Raw genomic sequence first — 21,702 nt, forward strand, 5'->3', positions numbered from 1 at the left:
TGAAAATGCATTTGCATTTGTTTACAACAGCTGCTGTATGCTCAACAACTTTGGTAATTAATATTGACCTAGCCGAGCTTTGTGCGGTTCGCTTGCTTGTTTTTCTTCAGCAAACAAGTGTGCAACCAGGAATCGCTTTTAAACAAAACGCACCGCTTTTAGAAGCGGTCAGATTTAGATCAGAAACTCTTCGGCAAACGGATGCATTTCTGTAATTATTTATTGCAAAACCTGAAGAGTGTTTAAAGCATCTGCTGTTTGAAATGGAAAACAGGCTTTTTGGTGACACATCATTAAAATAAAAAGTAAATATGAAATGTTTTCTTTATTTAATAGTTATTGCACACTAAAACTGTGCTGCCATGTGCACCCATTCCTGGAAAAAAGTTATTGAGTAATAGAAAAGTCCTTTGTATCGCAATAGGAGCTCAGAACGTCTTTCTAAGTGAGACATTTAGGACTTTCTATAACTGAAGAGAGGAAAATCTGTTTAGTATTCAAAAGAGTTTTCTGGAAGAGGACGAGACTCTAACAAGCCCGTTAAAATGTCACACTTCTCTCCAAATTCCCAATGAAAAATTACAAAGTAATGCAGACGTGCCTCGAAATGAATGAGAAAGGCAGAAAAAGAGAGGAGTGGAAACAGACGTGAAGTCTGTGAAGGTTGAGCAAGAGAAAATGAAGTGCCTGGATGCGGTCTGAGGTCAGAGAAACTTCATCTCAATCTCAATTAGTCACAATATAATTCATCAATTAGCTTCTGTCTGTCATTCACTGCGGCTGCTCGTTTAAGGAGATGTTTATTCATCGCAGAAGTAAAAATGCTTTTGTATTCTGTGTAAGTAAGAACATTACTGCTGGTTTGCGCATCAAACATTTGCATAAAAACTGATGATCATGTAATCCCGCATTATATGAGAACGATCCTTGTGTTTTACTGGAAGAACATCTGACTGTAAGGAGGTCACATGGTCAGTGCTCTTATTTTATTAGTGCTTTAGAATGTAAATATGTTCATTTTGATATTTTTAAAAAAAAAAAAAAGCAAATATAAACATGCAAATATTAAAATGTAATGAAAACGATCACATTACAGTTACTGTGAAAATGTAAAATATATTATTTGTAATTTAAAAATGCAAATAAACCACTGTCTTGGTGTAAAAGCAATTCTGATAGGATTTCTATATTATTATGCTATATATTGTAACATAAAAAAATAAAAAATTAAATTTTGCATCATGACAATTATTTTAAATTTTTCTATTTTTCTTACTAAAACATTATTTGTATTTATATAATATTATTTAAATAATTTATATAAATATTTTACATTTAAATGTAATAAATTGGTATATATATTTGTATATGTATATATTTTATAATTTATATATAATTTAATATAACAGAACTACATAACATTTTATTATTTATTAAAATAATTTTATTGAGATGGAATGTGTTTTTAATCATAATTAATTTTAACATTAAGCTTTATTGATTGATGACACACCGATTAACTAGAAAGATTAAATATTGTCGACCTCTGGTCAATAAATATACAGCTGACGACAGACGTGGCTCAAGGATTCACTCTACTTCCCTCGCATCATTTCCTCCGGCACGACTGTACTGTCATTATATCCATCCATTTACACAGCAACAGTACCGCGGTAAGATCTGAGCTCTGCACAAACTCAGCGTTACGTAAGGATGCTTCTCAGTTAATCTGCAGCTATTGACCTTGAGCTCGAGTAAGAAAGAGCTGCAAACTCTGAGAGAAAAGAAGAACACACAGACGGAGAGAGCAAATGATGAGCGGACCTCTGACACCAGCGGCAGGCGCTAATGAGTTAACACAGGAGACGAGTGCTTCTCGGTTTCTCTGAATGTGAAGGATTCCTCGCTTTCTTCCTGACTGCTGAGATCTCTGTCAGTACAATGGCCTCGCTTTAAAAGTCCTTCCACATGTCAGCAGCTCAGAGAACGCGTGTGTGTGTTACATTGAGAGGAATCATCCCTGTCCGGCTCTCTTTTCTGCCACAGCATTCTTGGTAAAATCTGTGGGAAAGAAATAGAAAGAGACAGAGAGAAGGAGAGAAAAGTGCGAGCGGTCAATAGACTGCCGGAGCGAGTTGGGAGGGAGCGGCGCAGAAACTCGGATGCTTAGAAATGTAGCCATGGTGATTTGGCAGTGAATAATGTAGCCATGGCGATGTTGCTGTGGCGACTGTCTAGCACTGATGCACTGCTGCTGATGGTTATGGGATGTTGCAGTGAAAATCCTCGTCTTATTCCGCGATCCAGTTTAACATGATCTAGCGTTGTGCCAGCGAGTCATTAGATGAGTTTGTGCAAATTTTGAATTAAAAAATCACATAATATTTTCAGATGTTTTAGTTTATGGTCAGTGATCATATCATTTACTAAAAGTGCTTTTGTAGAAAGGGATCTAATATTCAAGACGCCAAGCTTTATCATTGGTTTATCTGTATTATATCTGTTTTTTATTTGTTGAACATCAAGTTGTTACTCTTACTTTGGTTTGGATGTTTTCTGTATTTTCTAGTTTGGAGAACAGACACAGTCTCTATAGTGTGATATCTGGGTGAAGGAGTCTCTATGTGCTGAGAATGAACTGACTTCTGTGACGTGAGGCGGCTAGCAGACGGTCGGTTCAGACAGTCTGTCTGTGTCATGAATCCTGGCCATGAACTTCCGTTAACTCATACTTCATACTCATATACCTGTTTGCTGTTTATTCGACCTTGCCTGTTATTGACCATGCCTGTAAATAAAAGCTTGCTCTTGGATCCGCACGTCTCACGTCTCGTTCGCCCCGTTACAGACTGCTTCCTGACCTGGGCCCCAGTTAGTCAAGTACGAACTCTTTTAGATGGGGGGGGCACTTCAAATGTGGTCACCCTAGGGCACTACACTGTGTTAATCTGGGCCTGATTGCATCCTTCTCATGGGCATTTCATAATTTCTGACTTTCAATATGATTTAAATATATATTTTTTGGCTCATTTTATCAGTAAAATTAGCCAAAATATACATATATATACATATACAATACATGAAAAATATTTTAAAGGTCTTGTCATTATCTTAATCACTTGGTGTCCCCCTATTGGCTGGTGCACCAGGGCACTCGCCCAGTCCCGTCTATGGATAATCCGTCCCTGGATGCAATGATGTGGTTTGGAATTGGTAAAAAAAAAAATGATCAGAATATCAATTTACCTAATAATTATGCACACACTGTAGTACGGTAGCACCTCTGGCATGCAGAACCAGCTTTACAGTAAAACGGCATGTAAATTGTATTTAGCACTGCATTTTGTGTGTGTGTGTTTTTATTAAATTTTATTACTTTTTTTATTTCCTATCTTTCTCCTCCTACTGTTTTTCATCTCTTCCTTTCAATCTATATTTTACTTCTTCATAAACACACACTAAACCCATGGCTCATATTTACGTATTTATGCTCTGCTTGATAACCCTTCAATATTTCACTCTAGTGTTAGTGGAAAGATTACATCACTGTGTTTCTCTCTTTCTCTCTGCTTTATCATCTGGTCCTCCACTCGTCCCAGCAAACGTTGCCTCCTAAATTGCTACCTGACAGAGCCGGGCCGAGCTCACAGTAGCCTTAAGAGTCAAGTAAGCAGACAGAAAGAAAATGAGAGAGTGAAACAGAGAGGCGGACAAAAGTGAGAGAGAATGATAGCGGCAAGAATGAAACCCTTTATTAGTCCTTGTCTCCTTCTCTTCCTCACCGGTCTAATTTGAATGTAATTAGCACATGCATTGGTAGGAGAAACAGCAATCTAAATGAGAGTGTTGTTCAACCCTGCTACTTGATGGAGCCTGTATTCATTACTGTCGCAGACGCAAACAGCACTTTTCACAGAGAACACCAGCCTGATTGGCCTGGTCACGAGATCACAGCGCTAAACAGCCCAAACACACAAGCTGGTTCAACACTAAATGCCTCATGCCAACACAGGATCTGTGTGTTAAACCTGGTGGTTAGGGATGTAAGGGTATTATCAATATCGTGATGTCTCAATATTATCGTGGTCACATGACGGTATGAAACGATAGGTCTTCCGGGCAAAAAGTGTAGTTTTAAAAATGTATTTAAACTTCTTATTCTAACATAAAAGGTCTTTGAAGTTGTGTTTTGGGCAATTATGCTTTGGCACAGTATCTGTCAAAAGAACTAAAACTGAAAGCTTTACACTGTGAAAGTGTAAAGCTTTCTGTTCACACTGTGAGTTTAGTGCACATTTTGGAACAACAGCCACCAGTTATGCTTTACTTTCTCCGCAGATGATTACAGCGTTTCACTAGATTTGTAGAGAGATGCATTTTTGTAAACCTGTTTTCACTGAAGCTGGAGTTTTCCTTCAAAATAAAAGCTCTGCTGCTGTTTCCGTCAAAACAAAAGCTGAAAGTGCAGAATGAATTACTGTCAGCGAGCGGTTTAAATGCAGTCCAAATTCAAAATATCTCTTTCAAGTGTAGAAATTAGGAAAGAAGTATTGTAATTTCCCTACTGTAGTACCCACACTAGTACACTGACACTAGAACACTAGTACCCACACGCATACACTAGTACTCCAGCGAGTGTGTTCAGCTGTGAGTAGTGTTTTCTCACCAGCCTTTAATTCTTGACTTTCTGAGTGGAGTGTGTAATAATTCCCATAACAAACGGCCGTGCCAAAACATATTGTACCTCTCGTTAGTTTAGCAGTTTGGCTGCTAATGGGACACGTGTCAGTGGTAAAGGTGAGAAGCAAGTAATAGTTGTATATTCAGTCTATAATTGTAACCGGTCAATTGTTGATAAAGCAGTCGTTCTCATTCAAGGACATAGCATGGTGGTCATTTCACTCGTCATGGGTCTTCTTTTACTTGAGCTTAGATTTTGTTTCCTGTCAGGGAAATATTAAAAATATTTATTGTCATATAACACATGCTTTTTTTGTATTGTTATTTAGCATTTTTAGGGAACACTAAACAGAGAATAGCCTGATCTATACCCTCTGAAAGCTTCCTGTTCACTTCTTTACATCCTGTTCCTCCCTGCAACAAATACACACACACTAATGACTGCAGCCTCCGTAAACTGTGAAGAACTCTACATCATTGTCTGCTTGTGTGACACAACATTGTGTTTATGCTTAAAGTAGTTTCAATTAGATGGCTGGAAATGAAGTTGGTCTGAGATTAACTGGCTCCTCCACTTTACTCCAGAGGCCAGGAACTGATAGGAAAGTGTGATTTAACACTTATACGGCCACCATGGTATCAACCTCAAATACTATACAATTATATAATATTAAAATTGTTATATCATGCGTTATATTATTTCATAATATAGAATCTATTTTCTGTACTGTGTGAGATTTGGGGAAGCTCCAGAGCAGCAGAAAGGCATCGGTGAGTTGATAGCTGAGGTTATTGTAGCTCAACACAGCATGTTCAATAATCCCGTTGAACTTTTGACTGTCGTGTCACTGTCTATCATAAGTATGAAATACAGAAAGAAAGGACACTTTGAAGTTGACCCAAATGTGTTTGAAATCTGGAGCTCATAGGCTCTGCTTTAATCCCTTAAATGGTGTGGTCTGTTGTAATCTGACTGCAAGATGCTGTATTTAACACTGGTCAGGCACACACTCAACATTAAGCTGTCTGATGGGCTGCACATTAGTGTGGGTGATTTCTGACCCCTTCGGTCACGGGAAACACCTCTCGCCCATCTAACTCCTCCTGACTGTTTTACCCTATCACACAACTTATGTTTTTTATCGTATTAACAGTGTGTTTCATTTCAGAATGTGTTTTCTGCTAATTGTATAAACAAATTCTGACAGTAATTCGTTGATCAGTGCTGTTTGAGTGAATTCACAGCTGACACTTGATTATGACATTCACTCGTCACAAATATGACACTTTATGCCGGTCAGCAAAGAGTCACAATGAGAGTAGGTTGGATTTAACAGTATTACTGACAGTAAGTAGCTTCAGTTCCTCACTGGAAATAAATACATGCAAGCATACAGTACATAATAATAAATATAATAATACAAAAAAATATATTTTTTGTGTTCTGTTTGTAATGTCTGCATCAAATGCAAACACTTGGGATAAGAAAAAGTACTTTAACGCCAAAACAAATATCACAGGCTTAGAATGGCATTTTTAATCTTTTTATTTTCAAACGTTCTGTAATTTTATTGCACTTATTTATTTGTATTTGTCATTTAAATATATTTCCATATGTATTTTACCTAGTTAAATAGGTGCTGCTAATACTCCACCAGTACACTAGTGTTTACATGAGTACTCTCATACTCAAACAAGTACACTAGAATTCACACTAGTACTCTAGTCTCACACAAATACACCAGGCCCCCTGGTACTCACACAAATACACTTGATCTCCCACTAGTTCACTAGTACTACTAGTACTAGCACTCTAGTACTCACACGAGTATATTAGTACTCACACAAGAACACTAGAACCTTCACTAGTACACTGGTACTCACACAAGTATACGAGTACTCGCACAATTCATGTTAATTCTCACACTGGTAGCCTAGTACTCACATTAGTACTACCACCAGTACTCTAGTACTCACACTAGTGCTAGTAAATACACACTAGTAAATTCTGACAAAAATACACACATATAAGAATATATTTTCCCAGAAAATAAGTCTGAATATCTTCTGCAATGTTTTTATTTTCTGGTAAATGTGTCTTGTTTTAAGGATGTTCATATGTTTTTACTGGAAAAGACGAAAAAAAATTATGCAAAAAAAAAAAAAAGATCTGCAGTGTCTAATACGAAGAGAGCTGGATTTATTTCTAAAGTTTGATGTGCTAGTCCATACTTTTTACTTGCGAACCGGTAAAGACTTCATGTCTGTTTTATAAATATTTTTTCAAGCCCATCTCATCTCATGGCTGTAGCATATGGTCTCTGTCTGTGTTGTTGGACATATCCTATAATGATTTGATGATCCATCTCTGTTTACCTGTGAGCCGCTCTCATCGGGGCCGTGTGAGCAGGAATGGCGTTGCATCACTCTTTTACAGCGAGGCAGGCACTGCAATCCCAGATCTGCTCGCTGTTGAGGGTATTTTGTAAAGCCATTAAAGATTCACATCTGCTCCCTTCATGCGCTCATCTCACAGACTATCTGCTGCTGTAGTAAACACACAGATAGAGAAAGAGAGAGAGATCGGTATGGAGGACTAAGTGTAGAGAAAATAAAATACATGCAAATAAATGATTCAGTAAGGCAAATCTACTTTATTTTCTGTACAATTGTGGCAGATTTGTAAGAATATGCAGTATTACATTGGGTATAACTTTACAAGTAAAAATAATTTGTTCGTTCTTCATTTGTTCATTTATTGATATATGAATTTAATTTATTTGTTTTGCTCTCTATACTCATCCTGTACATAGTGCTGGAATTTTACTGTAAATGTTGTAAATTGCTGTAAATATACTGTACATTTCTGGAATATTTTTTTAGCATTTTAATATTTATTATCCATTTATTAAGCATACTTTTCACTAATTTATTCATTTCACTCATATAGTTCTCATTTTTTCATGCCATGCGATAGATTTGACAGTCAACCAATACATTAAACTGTCCCCTCATTATTAAAATACAGAAATGAATACTAATTTTATACTGATTTAACTACTTTATATACTAATCAATTAGTATATTAATAAATTATACAGTATCTCACAGAAGTGAGTTCACCCCTCACATTTTTGTAAATATTTTATTATATCTTTTCATGTGACAACACTGAAGAAATTACACTTTGCTACAATGTAAAGTAGTGAGTGTACAGCTTGTATAATAGTGTAAATGTGCTGTCTCCTCAAAATAACTGAACGCATAGCCATTAATGTCTAAACCGCTGGCCACAAAAGTGAATACACCCCTAAGTGAAAATGTCCAAATTGTGCCCAATTAGCCATTTTGAATGGGGAGCAGGTGTGATAAATTTGGTGTTATCGCTCTCACTCTCTCATACTGGTCACTGGAAGTTCAACATGGCACCTCATGGCAAAGAACTCTCTGAGGATCTGAAAAAAAGAATTGTTGCTCTACATAAACATGGCGTAGGCTATAAGAAGATTGCCAAGACCCTGAAACTGAGCTGCAGCACAGTGGCCAAGACCATACAGCGGTTTAACAGGACAGGTTCCACTCAGAACAGTCCTCGCCATGGTCGACCAGAGAAGTTGAGTGCACGTGCTCAGCGTCATATCCAGAGGTTGTGTTTGGGAAATAGACGTATGAGTGCTGCCAGCATTGCTGCAGAGGTTGAAGGGGTGGGAGGTCAGCCTGTCAGTGCTCAGACCATACGCCGCACACTGCATCAAATTGGTCTGCATGACTGTCGTCCCAGAAGGAAGCCTCCTCTAAAGATGATGCACAAGAAAACCTGCAACAGTTTGCTGAAGACAAGCAGACTAAGGACACGGATTACTGGAACCATGTCCTGTGGTCTGATGAGACCAAGATAAAGTTATTTGGTTCAGATGGTGTCAAGCGTGTGTGGCGGCAACCAGGTGAGGAGTACAAAGACAAGTGTGTCTTGCCTACAGTCAAGTATGGTGGTGGGATTGTCATGGTCTGGGGCTGCATGAGTGCTGCCGGCACTGGGGAGCTACAGTTCATTGAGGCAACCATGAATGCCAACATGTACTGTGACATACTGAAGCAGAGACTGGGCCGCAGGGCAGTATTCCAACATGATAACGACCCCAAACACACCTCCAAGACGACCACTGCCTTGCTAAAGAAGCTGAGGGTAAAGGTGATGGACTGGCCAAGCATGACTCCAGACCTAAACCCTATTGAGCATCTGTGGGGCATCCTCAAACGGAAGGTGGAGGAGCGCAAGGTCTCTAACATCCACCTCTGTGATGTCGTCATGGAGGAGTGGAAGAGGACTCCAGTGGCAACCTGTGAAGCTCTGGTGAACTCCATGCCCAAGAGGGTTAAGGCAGTGCTGGAAAATAATGGTGGATACACAAAATATTTACACTTTGGGCCCAATTTGGACATTTTCATTTAGGGATGTACTCACTTTTGTGGCCAGTGGTTTAGACATTAATGGCTGTGTGTTGAGTTATTTTGAGGAGACAGTAAATTTACACTGTTATACAAGCTGTACACTCACTACTTTACACTGTAGCAAAGTGTCATTTCATCAGTGTTGTCACATGAAAAGATATAATAAAATAATTACAAAAATGTGAGGAGTGTACTCACTTCTGTGAGATACTGTATATAAATACAATACTACATTGGGTGAAACATTAAAATTAAGCTTTCTTTTTTTTCTTTTTCTTTCTTTCTTTCTTATTTATTTATGGCTTAATATCATGTTTCATGTTTCTTTCTCATGGAAATTGATCTTATTTTAAGGAATAATTACAGTATCTAAAGAAAAAAGTCTAAAACAAAAAGAGGTCCTGGATTTATTTATAAAATTTGATGGGCTAGTCATTTATTTATTTATGATTCTCTTTACTCATTACTAAATATTGCTGGAATTTTCATTCTGTCATGTGCATTATGTACAATTAATTAATTAATTCAGTGAAAGGCAATGCATAGACTATTAGTGCATAGACTGAGAGGTTGTGCTGTGTTTCAGACTCGTCTTCTGTTTGTAGCAGCCGCTCAGCGTTTTGTGGCTCTAGAGATGAACTGAACACAGCCGTCCTTATTATGGGTGACTTAGCGCTCGTTCTAAATCACACATCACTGTTTTTTAGCCAAAGTCCATAAATACTGCAGCAGGGTCGCCGGCGTGCCAGAAAGTTCAAGCATCTCAGAGACCAGAAGCTAATTTGTGAATGTGAAGCACGGCCGCAGTCGAGTCGAAGTGTCAGAATCTGTTCATTTGTGCTGCAACCAACTGAAAATGTGCTGCTTGCAGAAGAGTGGGTTGTAAATAAGTAAATGAGTATATAAATAAATAACGTGCTGTTTGTCTTGATCTGAGCTAGTTAAAGATGGAGGTCTGGAGGGGAAGGTGGTGATGGCCATTAGGTTTAATTGATGGTTAGGGGAAAGAGAGAGAGAGGAGAGAATGAATGGAAATCAAGGCTTTAGCTTCACTGCTGTACAGAATAAATCAGACTCTTCTGCATTTCAGCTCTGCTCACAAATGACCAAACACAAGTCCAAGAGTCCTTGAAAAAATCAAGTGTTTTTTTCTTAAGATGATTTGTGTTAAAGCACAAACTCTCTCTGCTTTCACTCCCACGTGCTCCTTATTTACATATTTCAAGCTTGAAGGTTTTTGGGCTGAAACGGATGTCTTATTTCTGTGTAACGTGGCCGATGTGATCCGAGGGTTTGACCCAGAGCTGCTGTTCTTCTCATTGTTGCTGCTTTAATTACATCGTGCTGCAGCTATCTTCAAAACACTAGCAAAACCGCGGATTTGTACAGTGATGATAAACTGATTGTGTCAAATTCTCTCTGTAAAAAATACTGACTGATGAATTTGAATGATAAAAGACTAAAAATGATAGGTAAAACCTGTTAATTTACATACTTTATGCGCTGAAAAACTGTATTAAATGTAATGGGACGTTGCATGCAAGTTTACAGTAAAATACTGTTAAATCTACAGTTTTTGGAAGTGAAAAAGAACATTATTAGGAGTCGTCTTATTATTTACAGTGAAAAAAAATAGAATTTAGAATTATCTGTGTGACACTTCATATTTAATGGGGTTTTGATTGAAATAATGGTTTCTTAGTTGTTTTTTTTCCTTTCATTTTAGTTAATTGCAGTTAATTTTGTTAAATGATAATTTTTTGCTTTTTTAAAAATAAAAAATCACTGTAAATTACAAGATTACTTTTCTTTTTAGCTTCCAATACCTTTATTGTACAGTATTTTACTCTGAAATGACATAAAATCCCATTCCATTGTTTTTTTTACAGTTTTGGGAACTTACAGTTAATGAATAAAAAATATTGTACAGTATTTTTACAGTGTCCTTTCTACAGTATATTTTAGTATTTACTTATGGAATATGGAAGAAATATTTATGAAACATATAATCATATGTGATGTGTCGCAGGTACTTCTAGGACTGTTCTTTTTTCTGTTTTTCACTATAAATTTCATACTTTTTACATGTAAAAAAAAACATAAATGTGACAAAATAACAAAGCATATAATGTGATGATAAACTATATACATTTTTACTAAAGCATTTTTACAGTCTTTTTCTGTGAAAATATTTTTTGCAATAATATTATAACAAATATACAAATATTATAAATTAATACTAATAATTAATATTAATTTAAAAATGATGCTAATAATTTGAACAAAATAATAACTTGAAATAAAATTCAAATATAACAATAAAAAGAGTCTAGTTTAAATGATGAGAGGCACTAATGTGTGTTTGCTCTCTTCAGATTAATGTCCTGTGCTCCATCAGACTCATTTCAGACAAAGCAGATGTTGAATCAAATATAAAAAGGGACATTTTTATTGCCGATATGAATACTTATATATTACCGTCTAATAAGTGAGTGAATCTCATTTGCACCATATTTATAAAAAAATAATAAAAATTATATTTTGCATAGAAAATGAAGCCTGAATATTTCCTTGCACTGTGAAATTAGTTTAGTGTCAATTAAGCAGTTAATTTTCCTCAGCAGCTTTAATGCAAAAAACAGTAATGATATTTGAACAGTACATTATTTATACATAATGGTAGTATTTGCTGTGCTGCCCATAATTTATGTCGGTTTTAATTAAAAAACAGTTGTGTTTGTGCAGGATGATTTTCATTACTGTATTACAGTAATGAGAAACTAATGAGAAGCATCAAGAAAAATAATCTATTAGAATAATTCAAATTACAAACGAATTTAGAAGTAAAACATCTGGATGTGTTATCAGGATAATCAGAGTAACCAGGATTAGAGCCGAGTGTGTCATGCATCATGACAATAATTCCCTAAAAATCTGCTATGATTTCATTATGAGAAATATTTTTAATTTGATTTTGGGCTGAAATATGGCATGGCTTTACGATCTTGGTTAGATTGACTCATGCACTGCAGTAAACGAGTGGTTAGTGTTATGTTCATCTGGTTAGCTGGTGAACTGAGTCTGTCAGTGATCTGTGGATCATAGAATAATGTGTGATGGGCTACTGCTGTTCTCACCTTGCCTCTTAAAAAATTTATTGACCTTTACAGACTATTTTATTTATTTATTTTTATTTATTTTTATTTTTTATTTTAAGAATTATGACAAAGTAAATATTTCCATTTTGAAAAATAAAGAAATAATTTATTTTTTATAATAATAATATAATATTAAATATTATGACATTAAGTAAACATCTCTATTTTGATAAATAAATAAACATGATATGATATAATATAATATTATATTATATTAAGATTTATGACAAAATATTTATATTTAAAAATATAAACAATTATAATAATATGATAATAGTAAATATTATGACATGAAATTTTGAAAAAAATTATACTCAAATTAAGTATTTAAATTCTTAAAAGTAAACAAATATAATATAATATTAAATATTTTGACATGAAATGAATCTGTTTAGAAAAAATAAAGTAATTATTATATTATATTATATTATATTATATTATATTTTGTGCTGTCAAATGATTAATCGTGATTAACCGCATCCAAAATAAAGGTTTTTGTTTACATAATATATGTGTGTGTGCTATGTATATTTATTGTTTATATATATATATATATATATATATATATAATACACACACATGCATGTATATATTTATAAAAAATATTTCATATGTTCATATATTAAATATTTATATATAATATAAATTATATGTATATAAATGCATGTAAATATTTTCAAAATATATACTGTATGTGTGTATTTATATATACATAATAAATATACACAACACACACACATATATTATGTACACAAAAAAATATTTTTTTATGTTATTAATCGCGATTAATTGTTTGACACCACTAATTCTATTATATTAAGAATTATGACATTAAATATATTTTTTAGATTACTAATCTAATGCAAAACATTAATTTCAGTGGTCTGAGCCATTTTGACCCCAGTGCATATGATATTTGTAGGCATACCGATCAAACAGCTATATATCAGCAATTACAGGTCCAGGTGCGTTTTCAGATGTGTTCAGAGTGTGGCGTTAGACCATCAAACCATCAGGGCCGTCTCTCCTACAGACGCACACTCAGTGTCTGTGTTCAGTCAGCCGCTGTTGATCGCTGTCACTACTGATCGCTCCCTACACCTCCTCGCTCTCGCACTGCAGCTGCTGCTCTTAAAGAATATTAAACATTTAGAAAGCCCAACTTTCTCAGCTGATTATTGCCCCTGAAGGTTGTCCGAAAATGAGCGAGGGAGAGAGAATGAGCGAGAGGGACGAGCAGAGAAATCGATCGGCCGTCTGCCTCAATGTCTTAATGTCAGCGGCGTGGGAGAGCTGAGCAGTCAGGCGTCTTCCCTGCGTCCTACATTCACTCGCTGGGCTCCGTCTAATGAGTTTGCTTTGAACTGCACACACGCACTTAATTAGCTGTCCTGCTCCACTTTACACTTATTTCTTCCCCGCTCTTACTCTCCCTTCATCCTTCTGTGCAGTTTCGTTTTTACCTCAAAATGAGAAATAGAGGTTTAAGGAAGGGCCAAAATACATCGTTTTACAATCGACTAGTTTTGGGGTTGTCTGAATGACTGGTCTTAAGAAAGCCTTGTATAATAACTAAAATTGCATAATCAATAATCAGACCTGATCAGATGGGTTTTTGTAACACAACAGCCAAAGACACCTGGAAAAATAACACAGTCTGAGTGTAATGTACAGCTTTTGCACAGACAAATATTCAACAAATCTATCTATCTATCTATCTATCTATCTATCTATCTATCTATCTATCTATCTATCTATCTATCTATCTATCTATCTATCTATCTATCTATCTATCTATCTATCTATACTATATATACATATATATATTCAACAAATTATTATTCATTATATATTTTTTATGATTTTGTTTCTATATTGTTAAAATTAGATTTTTTTACATCATAATCTAATTCAGCAGTAACTTTAACCATATTTCACAGACAATAGAAGTAATTATGAAATTACATATAAAGATGTACTGAAGTCATACTTGCGTAAGGGGGTCAAAAACGCACCAAAATTCAGTTAATTGCATTTAACTGTAAATAACATGCATTTAAGATTGCATTCAGTTCATTGCATTGCATCCCTGAGTGAGCTGTCATCAGTGCTCCGTTGTTTGACGCCGGAGCAGGTGTAGGCAAGATTGTCTCCTAAGCGATCGAGGTGTTCTGATGTTTTGTTGGATGTAATAATGATCATAGCAGTCGTCATTTACTCCCAATATCTGAGACACAGTGGAGTGCGTTTGTTTTTGAAGAGTGTGGCCCCTCCGATCTATTAAATGTGTTTTTGTTTATACAAATCATTCGTGAGCCAGCTTCACCTACAGAAGAAGTGAGTGGAAGGTTTTATTTATGAATCTTTGAAAATCACCTTTCCTAATAACGTGAAGGTTCTTCAGATTATATAAAGGTAAGAAAGCGATGGTTCTTTAAATAACCTTTGACTGAATGGTCTTTGTGGAACCAAAAATGGTTATTTTATGGCATCGCTGTGAAGAACCTTTTAAGCACCTTTACATATAAGAGTGGATCTTTCCCTCATAACCAAAAACTCACTTCTTTGGAGAATTCTTCTCGAGCTACACTTGTTATCAACGTTTTGAAACTTTGGCCTTGTTTATTGGCAATCCAACTCTTTAAGAGTGTAAATAACTCAGAATGCATGAGATAGCATGTGACCCCCTTTAAGTGCAGTTCTCTTCCACAAGGCCCAAGCTGTGTTTTGGTATCACTGCAGTGTTAGCAGTGCCTAGATGGAGTTGTTGCTCCAGTCATATCTGTCAGCACAGAGCGGGGATGTTTGTAGTGTGTTGTTTAAGGAGCGTCTCTCCTGAAAGCTAATAAGACAGCCCTTCATTTTCTCTGCTATAAAGTAATTCAGTCAAACTCATAGAAAGAGGAAGCATGTCTCTAGACAAATGTGCTGATCTGACAAGAAACCTCAGAGATGCATTTGGCCACATCTCCATCCTTTCTCCTCCTCTCTCACACACAGGTGGTGCAATACATTTTATCGAGGAAACAACAACAGCGAGGAAGTAAAAAAAGCTATCACCTTCCCCTCATTGTGATGAATGCTTAACGTCAGACTCGAGCTCAAAGTCATTTATTCAATCCGAATCCCTCTAAAGGGAAGAAATCAAATCTGAGCCCGTCTCGTGTCTTCCTGTTTAGCTAATCCCTGTCCTCTGACACTTCTGGCTCGCCGTCTTTGTGATTGCATTTATTGTTATTATTGCTAATCAGAATTCATGGAGATCCCTTAGCGGGCTTGTTGGAGGGGAGGACAATAAATAGAAGGATAAATAAAAATGAATAATCTTTCAAATGTCAGGGAGCTCTGGGAGGGGCAGATGGCAGGGTTTCTGATGTGTTTTGGGAGGCACTTTTGTCTCAGTGTTGACGGTGAGGTGTCCTGTAGGGCAAAAACACAGACTGGCTAAACTGTTTTCAACCCGATTCACCAGAAAAATGTGCCTCTACCTACATTTTTGCTTTAAAAACATACCTATACATACAATTCACTGCAGTTTCCATCTGAAATGAACACTAGTCCCAGTAAAACACCACATTTTTTTTTCTTTTTCGCATAAATTATGCTTACAGGGGCAGATTATCATTTAATAAAAACCTATTTTCATATTGTTATGACCTCAAAACACTTTTACCATAGTTCATGATTTACTAACACTTTTTAAGTTTTTATTTACATTTGCATCACATTAGCAGCTTCATATGTTTGGCTTTTCTGACATAGTAAACTTGCTCGTTAGCGCACCCGGTACAGCATTGTTCTTATGATGTGAAGTGCTCGGGTACGAGTCCTGTGAAACACGAGTCAAGATAAAAGAGCTCAAAGACTTAAAGAAACAAGGTAAAATGGTATGGTTAGGAATATAGAAGGGGCAATTATTAATTCTGTCAAAAGTTTTACTTTTTTAATCAGTTTTTTTTACTCACACTCATGTTGCTCCAAACCTGTCTGACTTTCCTTCATCTTTGTTATTATACGGAATGTTTCAAGATTGTTTTTTTTGTTTTTTTCCATATAATGACATAATTATCAACTTTGGACCCCATTGACTTTCATTGTATGTCCAAAAAAAACAAAAAACAGAGACATATTTCAAAATATTTTATTTTGTACTTCACATGTTTACAGCAACATTCAGTCGATGATGACATAATTTTCTTTTTTTGGGAGCACTGTCCCCTGTTTGGGGCAGTCGTGGCCTAATGGATAGAGAGTTGGACTTGTAACCTGAAGGTTGTGGGTTTGAGTCTCAGGTCCAGCAGGGATTGTAGGTGGAGGAGTGAATAACCAACACTCTCTCCATCCTCAATACCACGACTGAGGTGAGACCCTTGAGCAAGGCACCGAACCTGCTCCGGGTGTGTGTTCACTACTGAGTGTACACTTGGATGGGTTAAATGCAGAGCACACATTCAGAGTATGGGTCACAATACTTGGCCACACACCACTTCCCTTCCCTTCCTACTCACTGACTCCCAGAGTGCATTTCGGCAGAATAAATTATGCAATTGCTTTGTTTTTTGTTTTTATTTGCCAATATTATTTGCTGTCTTGTGCCAGTAGTAGCACAAAAAAGAGCAAATAAAATGGTTATTGTTACAATTAATACAAATAAATGAAATTGAATTGCTACCATTGTTGTGATTCGCGTGCTGAATGTGGAAGTCTGTGTGTGACTTGAGCATATTACCACAATTATTTAAAGATTATATCAACCCAATTAAAAGCTTCTCAAGGTATTTATGAAAAACAATGAAATTGTAAAAGATCATTAATAAACACACAAAAAATACACTAATGATTTAATTAGAAGATAGGTCACCTTCTAAAAGCAACCAATTTATTACTTTTCTTCCCTTGAACTCAAATGATTTCATGTTGCATTGCTGCATTAATAGGAAGACAAATTTAATAATATAAACGATTATCCCAACCAAAGGGAACGCTGATCACAATAATGAAGTAAAAAAAACATTTTAGGAAAATCAACATCAATTTATGAAGTTAGCTTATGTGATGTTCTCTCAGATATTTCAGTTGTATTGAAAATTCAGCATTCAAGATGACTTTGGGAAATGAGTGAATGCAGCTAATGAAAGAGAACTGCAGACATGGAGGAAATGAGTGAAACGTTTATTAAGACTCTTGTTCTTTGTTCCTTCTTCTGTTGTTATGTTGCACATGAGCAACATATTAGTGCACCGCTGCCTCTCACTGGTTTATTAATATCATTGGTTCCTTTGTGGCTACTTGAATATTTTAAGTAAGTTCACTCAAAACAGTAAGTAAATTGTTTATTTTCCTTGAAAGTAGCTGTAACTTAAAACCTAGTATAACAACTAAGTAAGGTAAGCTATTGGATTTTACAGTGTACCATATGTTTTTTTATTTTAATTGATTTTTGTTTATATATATATGTTTATATATATATTTGTTTTGTGTGTGTGTTTAAACATTTTATTTTTTATTTTTTTGGTTTGTTTTAGTTTTTATGATTTATTATTTTATTTTAATTGATTTATTTAAAATTTATTTGTAGTTACTTTAATCTCAATATTCTATATTTAATTAAAAATAATCTTTCATATTTTTTATTTTAATTATTTAATTTAATTTAATTTAATTTATTTATTTTTTATTTTAGTTTTATTTTTTATGATTTAATTTTAATTTATTTATTTTAAATGTATTTGTAGTTACTTTAATCAATCCCTATAGAGCACTAAAACAGAAAAGGGAGGGAGTAAGGTTAATTTCCGAGCTCCATTCACTGCCTGTTTCGTGTCCAAACTGCAGTACTAGAACATATTGTTGTAAATGTAAGCGATATAAAATCCTCGTATGTGTCTGCAATCAGAATTCAGACACTTGAGAAAGTGTTGGAGGTGAGAGCCAAGATGTAGGTTCGTCCTTGCGTGTCTTTGGCAACTGAGAAAGAGAGCAGGATAGAAAGAGATGAATAAGGGCTTCCAGAGGAAGATGATGGGTGATGAGAGACATTTGGGATATATCTATAACAGAGAGAAGCAAAATCACATCATCAAACAACAGTAAGAGAGAAATATGAGCCTACAGGCCTTAAGGGACAACAGCGCTGAAAAGCTAGACTTTTACAACATTTATCTTCATCAGGACACCTTCAGCCAGAGAGAGAGAGAGAGAGAGAGAGAGTTCAGTTATATGGATAGGGGAGAATTGTAACCTCATTTTTGTAAGAGTAACTTACTATTTATTTTCAAATAAATAGTAAGAATCACCTGTGTATTTAGTTACATAAAGAGCAGGTGACCTCATAAATAACTCATGATGTCTGAAATAAATGGAGACAGTCACACGTCCTTTCTGTCTGCTCTGTTGTTTAATTTTTTGTCTGTGTACATCTGCATTAGACGGATAACTTTGGGCAAGATTATTTTATTTTATTATTGTGTTTTATTTTTAATTTGATTTATTTTATGTTTTTATTTAATTCAATTTTTTATTGATTTAGCCTATTTTTATTATTTCAATTTTTAACTGAAATGTATTTTATTGTGTCTTATTTTGTTTTGTTTTTGTTTTATAATGTTTTATTTTATTTAACTGTTTTTCTTTTTGTTTTGTAATTGTATTGTATTGTCTTTCTTTTATTTAATTTGTTTTATTTTATTTAAATTTTAATTGAATTTTATTTAAATTTTTATTTTATTCTGCCTATTTTGTAATTATTTTGTAATTATTTTTAATTGACAATTAATTTTTTGTCTTATTTTTATTTTGTTTTATATTGTTTGTTTTTATCTAATTGGTTTGGTTTATTTTTGTTTAAAATAAATGTAGTTTTATTGTCATTTAATTTTATACATTTGTTTGTTTTATTTTATGTTTTTTTTTTTTTTCATGTTTTATTTTATTTTCAATTCTAAGCTGTCATAGAAGATCATAGAAGGTGACATAATTCTGCTACCTACAATTTGAGACATTAACATTGCTGTGAGGTCCGAAAAAGTTCTAGAAATATTAGGCAGCACTTTGGTTTTTGAGGCAGACAGAGCAAAAATACAACAAAACAGTGGCCACATGGTCCAATTTTGTCCAAGCAACATGAAGTTTTTCTTCTGTTCATAAGAGACCGAGGTAAATCAGATCTTTACAGTTATGAATTTTCATAAGCATCTGTGTAATTTTATATGATTTAAACTTTCTCTGACCTTTGTTAATAAGCTTGAGTGAGACTGATTGGTCTCCATGAGGGCTGTGTAAAAGAGCACACCACACTTTCAGCATGTTCTGCTCATATGGCCCAGAAATAAAGAAATAAATAGCAGTGAATTGAATCTGCTGTCTTATTAACCTTTAGAAGGGGTTTTTGAACATATGGAGAGAGTAATTCTGTCAGTGTTCGCAGCTTCTCTTTAGCAGGTTTCTCTGCGCTTCTACAAACGATAACAAATCTGGCCGCCTTTATCTGGGCTCTTTCTTTCTCAGGGGCCGCATCAATACATCGATATATATCCTCTGTCAGCGCCGTCCGCTGCAGATCATCTCTGTGCCCGTCTGCGAGTTACCGAGGGAAATAAAGCCAGATTTCGCAGCGCTTTGCTATGTTATTGACTTTTTTTGGAACATGGCATGTTTGAGCTGATACTTACACGGACGGCACTCAAAGACATTAATAAACTACCAGCTGCAGTATTGATTCCTAAGCATACGCGATTACTGCCCGTCACATTTGTGTCGAGCCTATTTTTGTCTTTTGGCTGTGAAGAGGATGTTGATATTTTTTAAACTCATTATTTTCACAGTCGCCCACCTAGAATTTCAAGAGCCATCAGTGGAGAAATGAGAAAGACTGCTTTTAATGTGTCAGATACTCAGATTTTCAGCATTAGACTGATGTCTTTGGGCAATGTGTGGTATCTCGCTGTTTTCAGCGTCTTGTGGCTCATCGAATATTTTATTTTGTTTTATTATTTTATTTAAATTGTATTTAATTTAGTTTATTAATTTTATACTTATACTTTTATTGTGTCTTTTTCTTTTTCTTATTTTGTTTAATTTTATTCCATTATTTAATTTTATTGCATTTTATTTATTTTAATTTACTTTGTTTTATTTAATTTAAATTTAATTTAATTTATTAATTTTAAACATACTTTTATTTAGTGTTATTTGTTTTTTTATTTTATTTTGTTTAATTTTATTGCATTATTTAATTTTATTGCATGCATTTATTTACATACATTAATTGTATATTGTCTTATTGTTTGGTTATTTATTTTATTCTATTATTTTTTTTACTTTAATTTACTTTTTTATTTTATTTCATCATTATGCAAACATATGAAGAGAGTTCTCGGCATGAAAGACCCGCGATGTGCTTCTTTATTTTTCTCCGATATGCTAGGAAATTAAATTAATTGAAATATGGATAATGTTAACTTTGACAAGATGATTGACAGGGCAGTTTAAACAGTGAGAGAATGCACGTAACTAAGCAACAGAGCGTCTGTTAAAGATGCACTTATGACGAAGTATTCTGTCCCAAAGCTTGCCTATTATTCTGCTACACACTCAAAGTATTTTTCTTCACAAAAACAGTGCTACTTTTAGGGCATAGTATAAGTAGGCGAATTGGGTCGCAGTAATTGTGTGTTGTTAGATAATGCTGTTCCAGTTTCTGAGGATGATGATGATGAAGCTCATGTCTCTCTGTCTGCAGCTCAGGGTCTGGTGTTTCCTCCGCTGGCGCTCTGGCTGACCGTGGCTCTGGCCGTGTGTTTGCTGGCTCTGCTGGTCGCTCTGGCCGCCGTCTGCCGCAGGAAGATCAGAGAGAGCTGTGAGGAGATGAGAGCCGGTGAGGAACACATTACATAACCATAGTCTGCATGTCTCGATCCTCATCCGCTCTTAACATGTGTGCGGCTGAGTCTGGCCTGATCTCAGCCTCAGATGTCATGGCCTCGACACACTTCATATTATCGTGTATTATTTTAGACAAGCCTTAAACCAGCTGTGGTGGGTCACTCTAACTGTCCGGAAATCAAACGTCATGCCACTAGATACAATTCTGGCTACAGGAGGCCTACTAATGAGAGCATGTTTCAATGGTCTTTACTCCTTTATATACATATGTAGGAAAGTATAATAAAGTTTGTGTGTTTCAATATTAATTAAATTACATAATTTAATTTGTAATTATGTAATTAAAATAATAAAATTAATTAATCGATGTGATAATATTGATAATTAATTAAAAATGTAAAAAGAATAAATCAATAAATTACATTTAAAAATAAATTATGAGATTAATCACGTGTTTACCACATAATTAAAAAATATATAACATTTGAAAATTATAAATTGAATTAGAAAGTAAATTTATAAAACATTA

General features: G+C 34.9%; 1 protein-coding gene across 2 annotated transcripts in view; it reads left to right on the top strand.

Annotated features, from left to right (window-relative positions):
- LOC306888152 (CD276 antigen-like) overlaps positions 1-21,702 on the top strand; it is an 82,277-nt gene that overhangs the window by 28,334 nt on the left and 32,241 nt on the right. The window contains exon 5 of one of the 2 annotated variants that reach the window (XM_079446312.1): positions 21,031-21,165. The exons of the other annotated variant lie outside the window; for it this stretch is intronic. Within the exon in view, the coding sequence (XP_079302438.1) occupies positions 21,031-21,165 (135 nt within the window). The remainder of the gene's footprint in view (positions 1-21,030; positions 21,166-21,702) is intronic. 2 annotated transcript variants of the gene reach the window in all.

Source organism: Barbus barbus (assembly GCF_936440315.1).
Source record: "Barbus barbus genome assembly, chromosome: 22".
Classification (NCBI taxonomy): domain Eukaryota; kingdom Metazoa; phylum Chordata; class Actinopteri; order Cypriniformes; family Cyprinidae; genus Barbus; species Barbus barbus.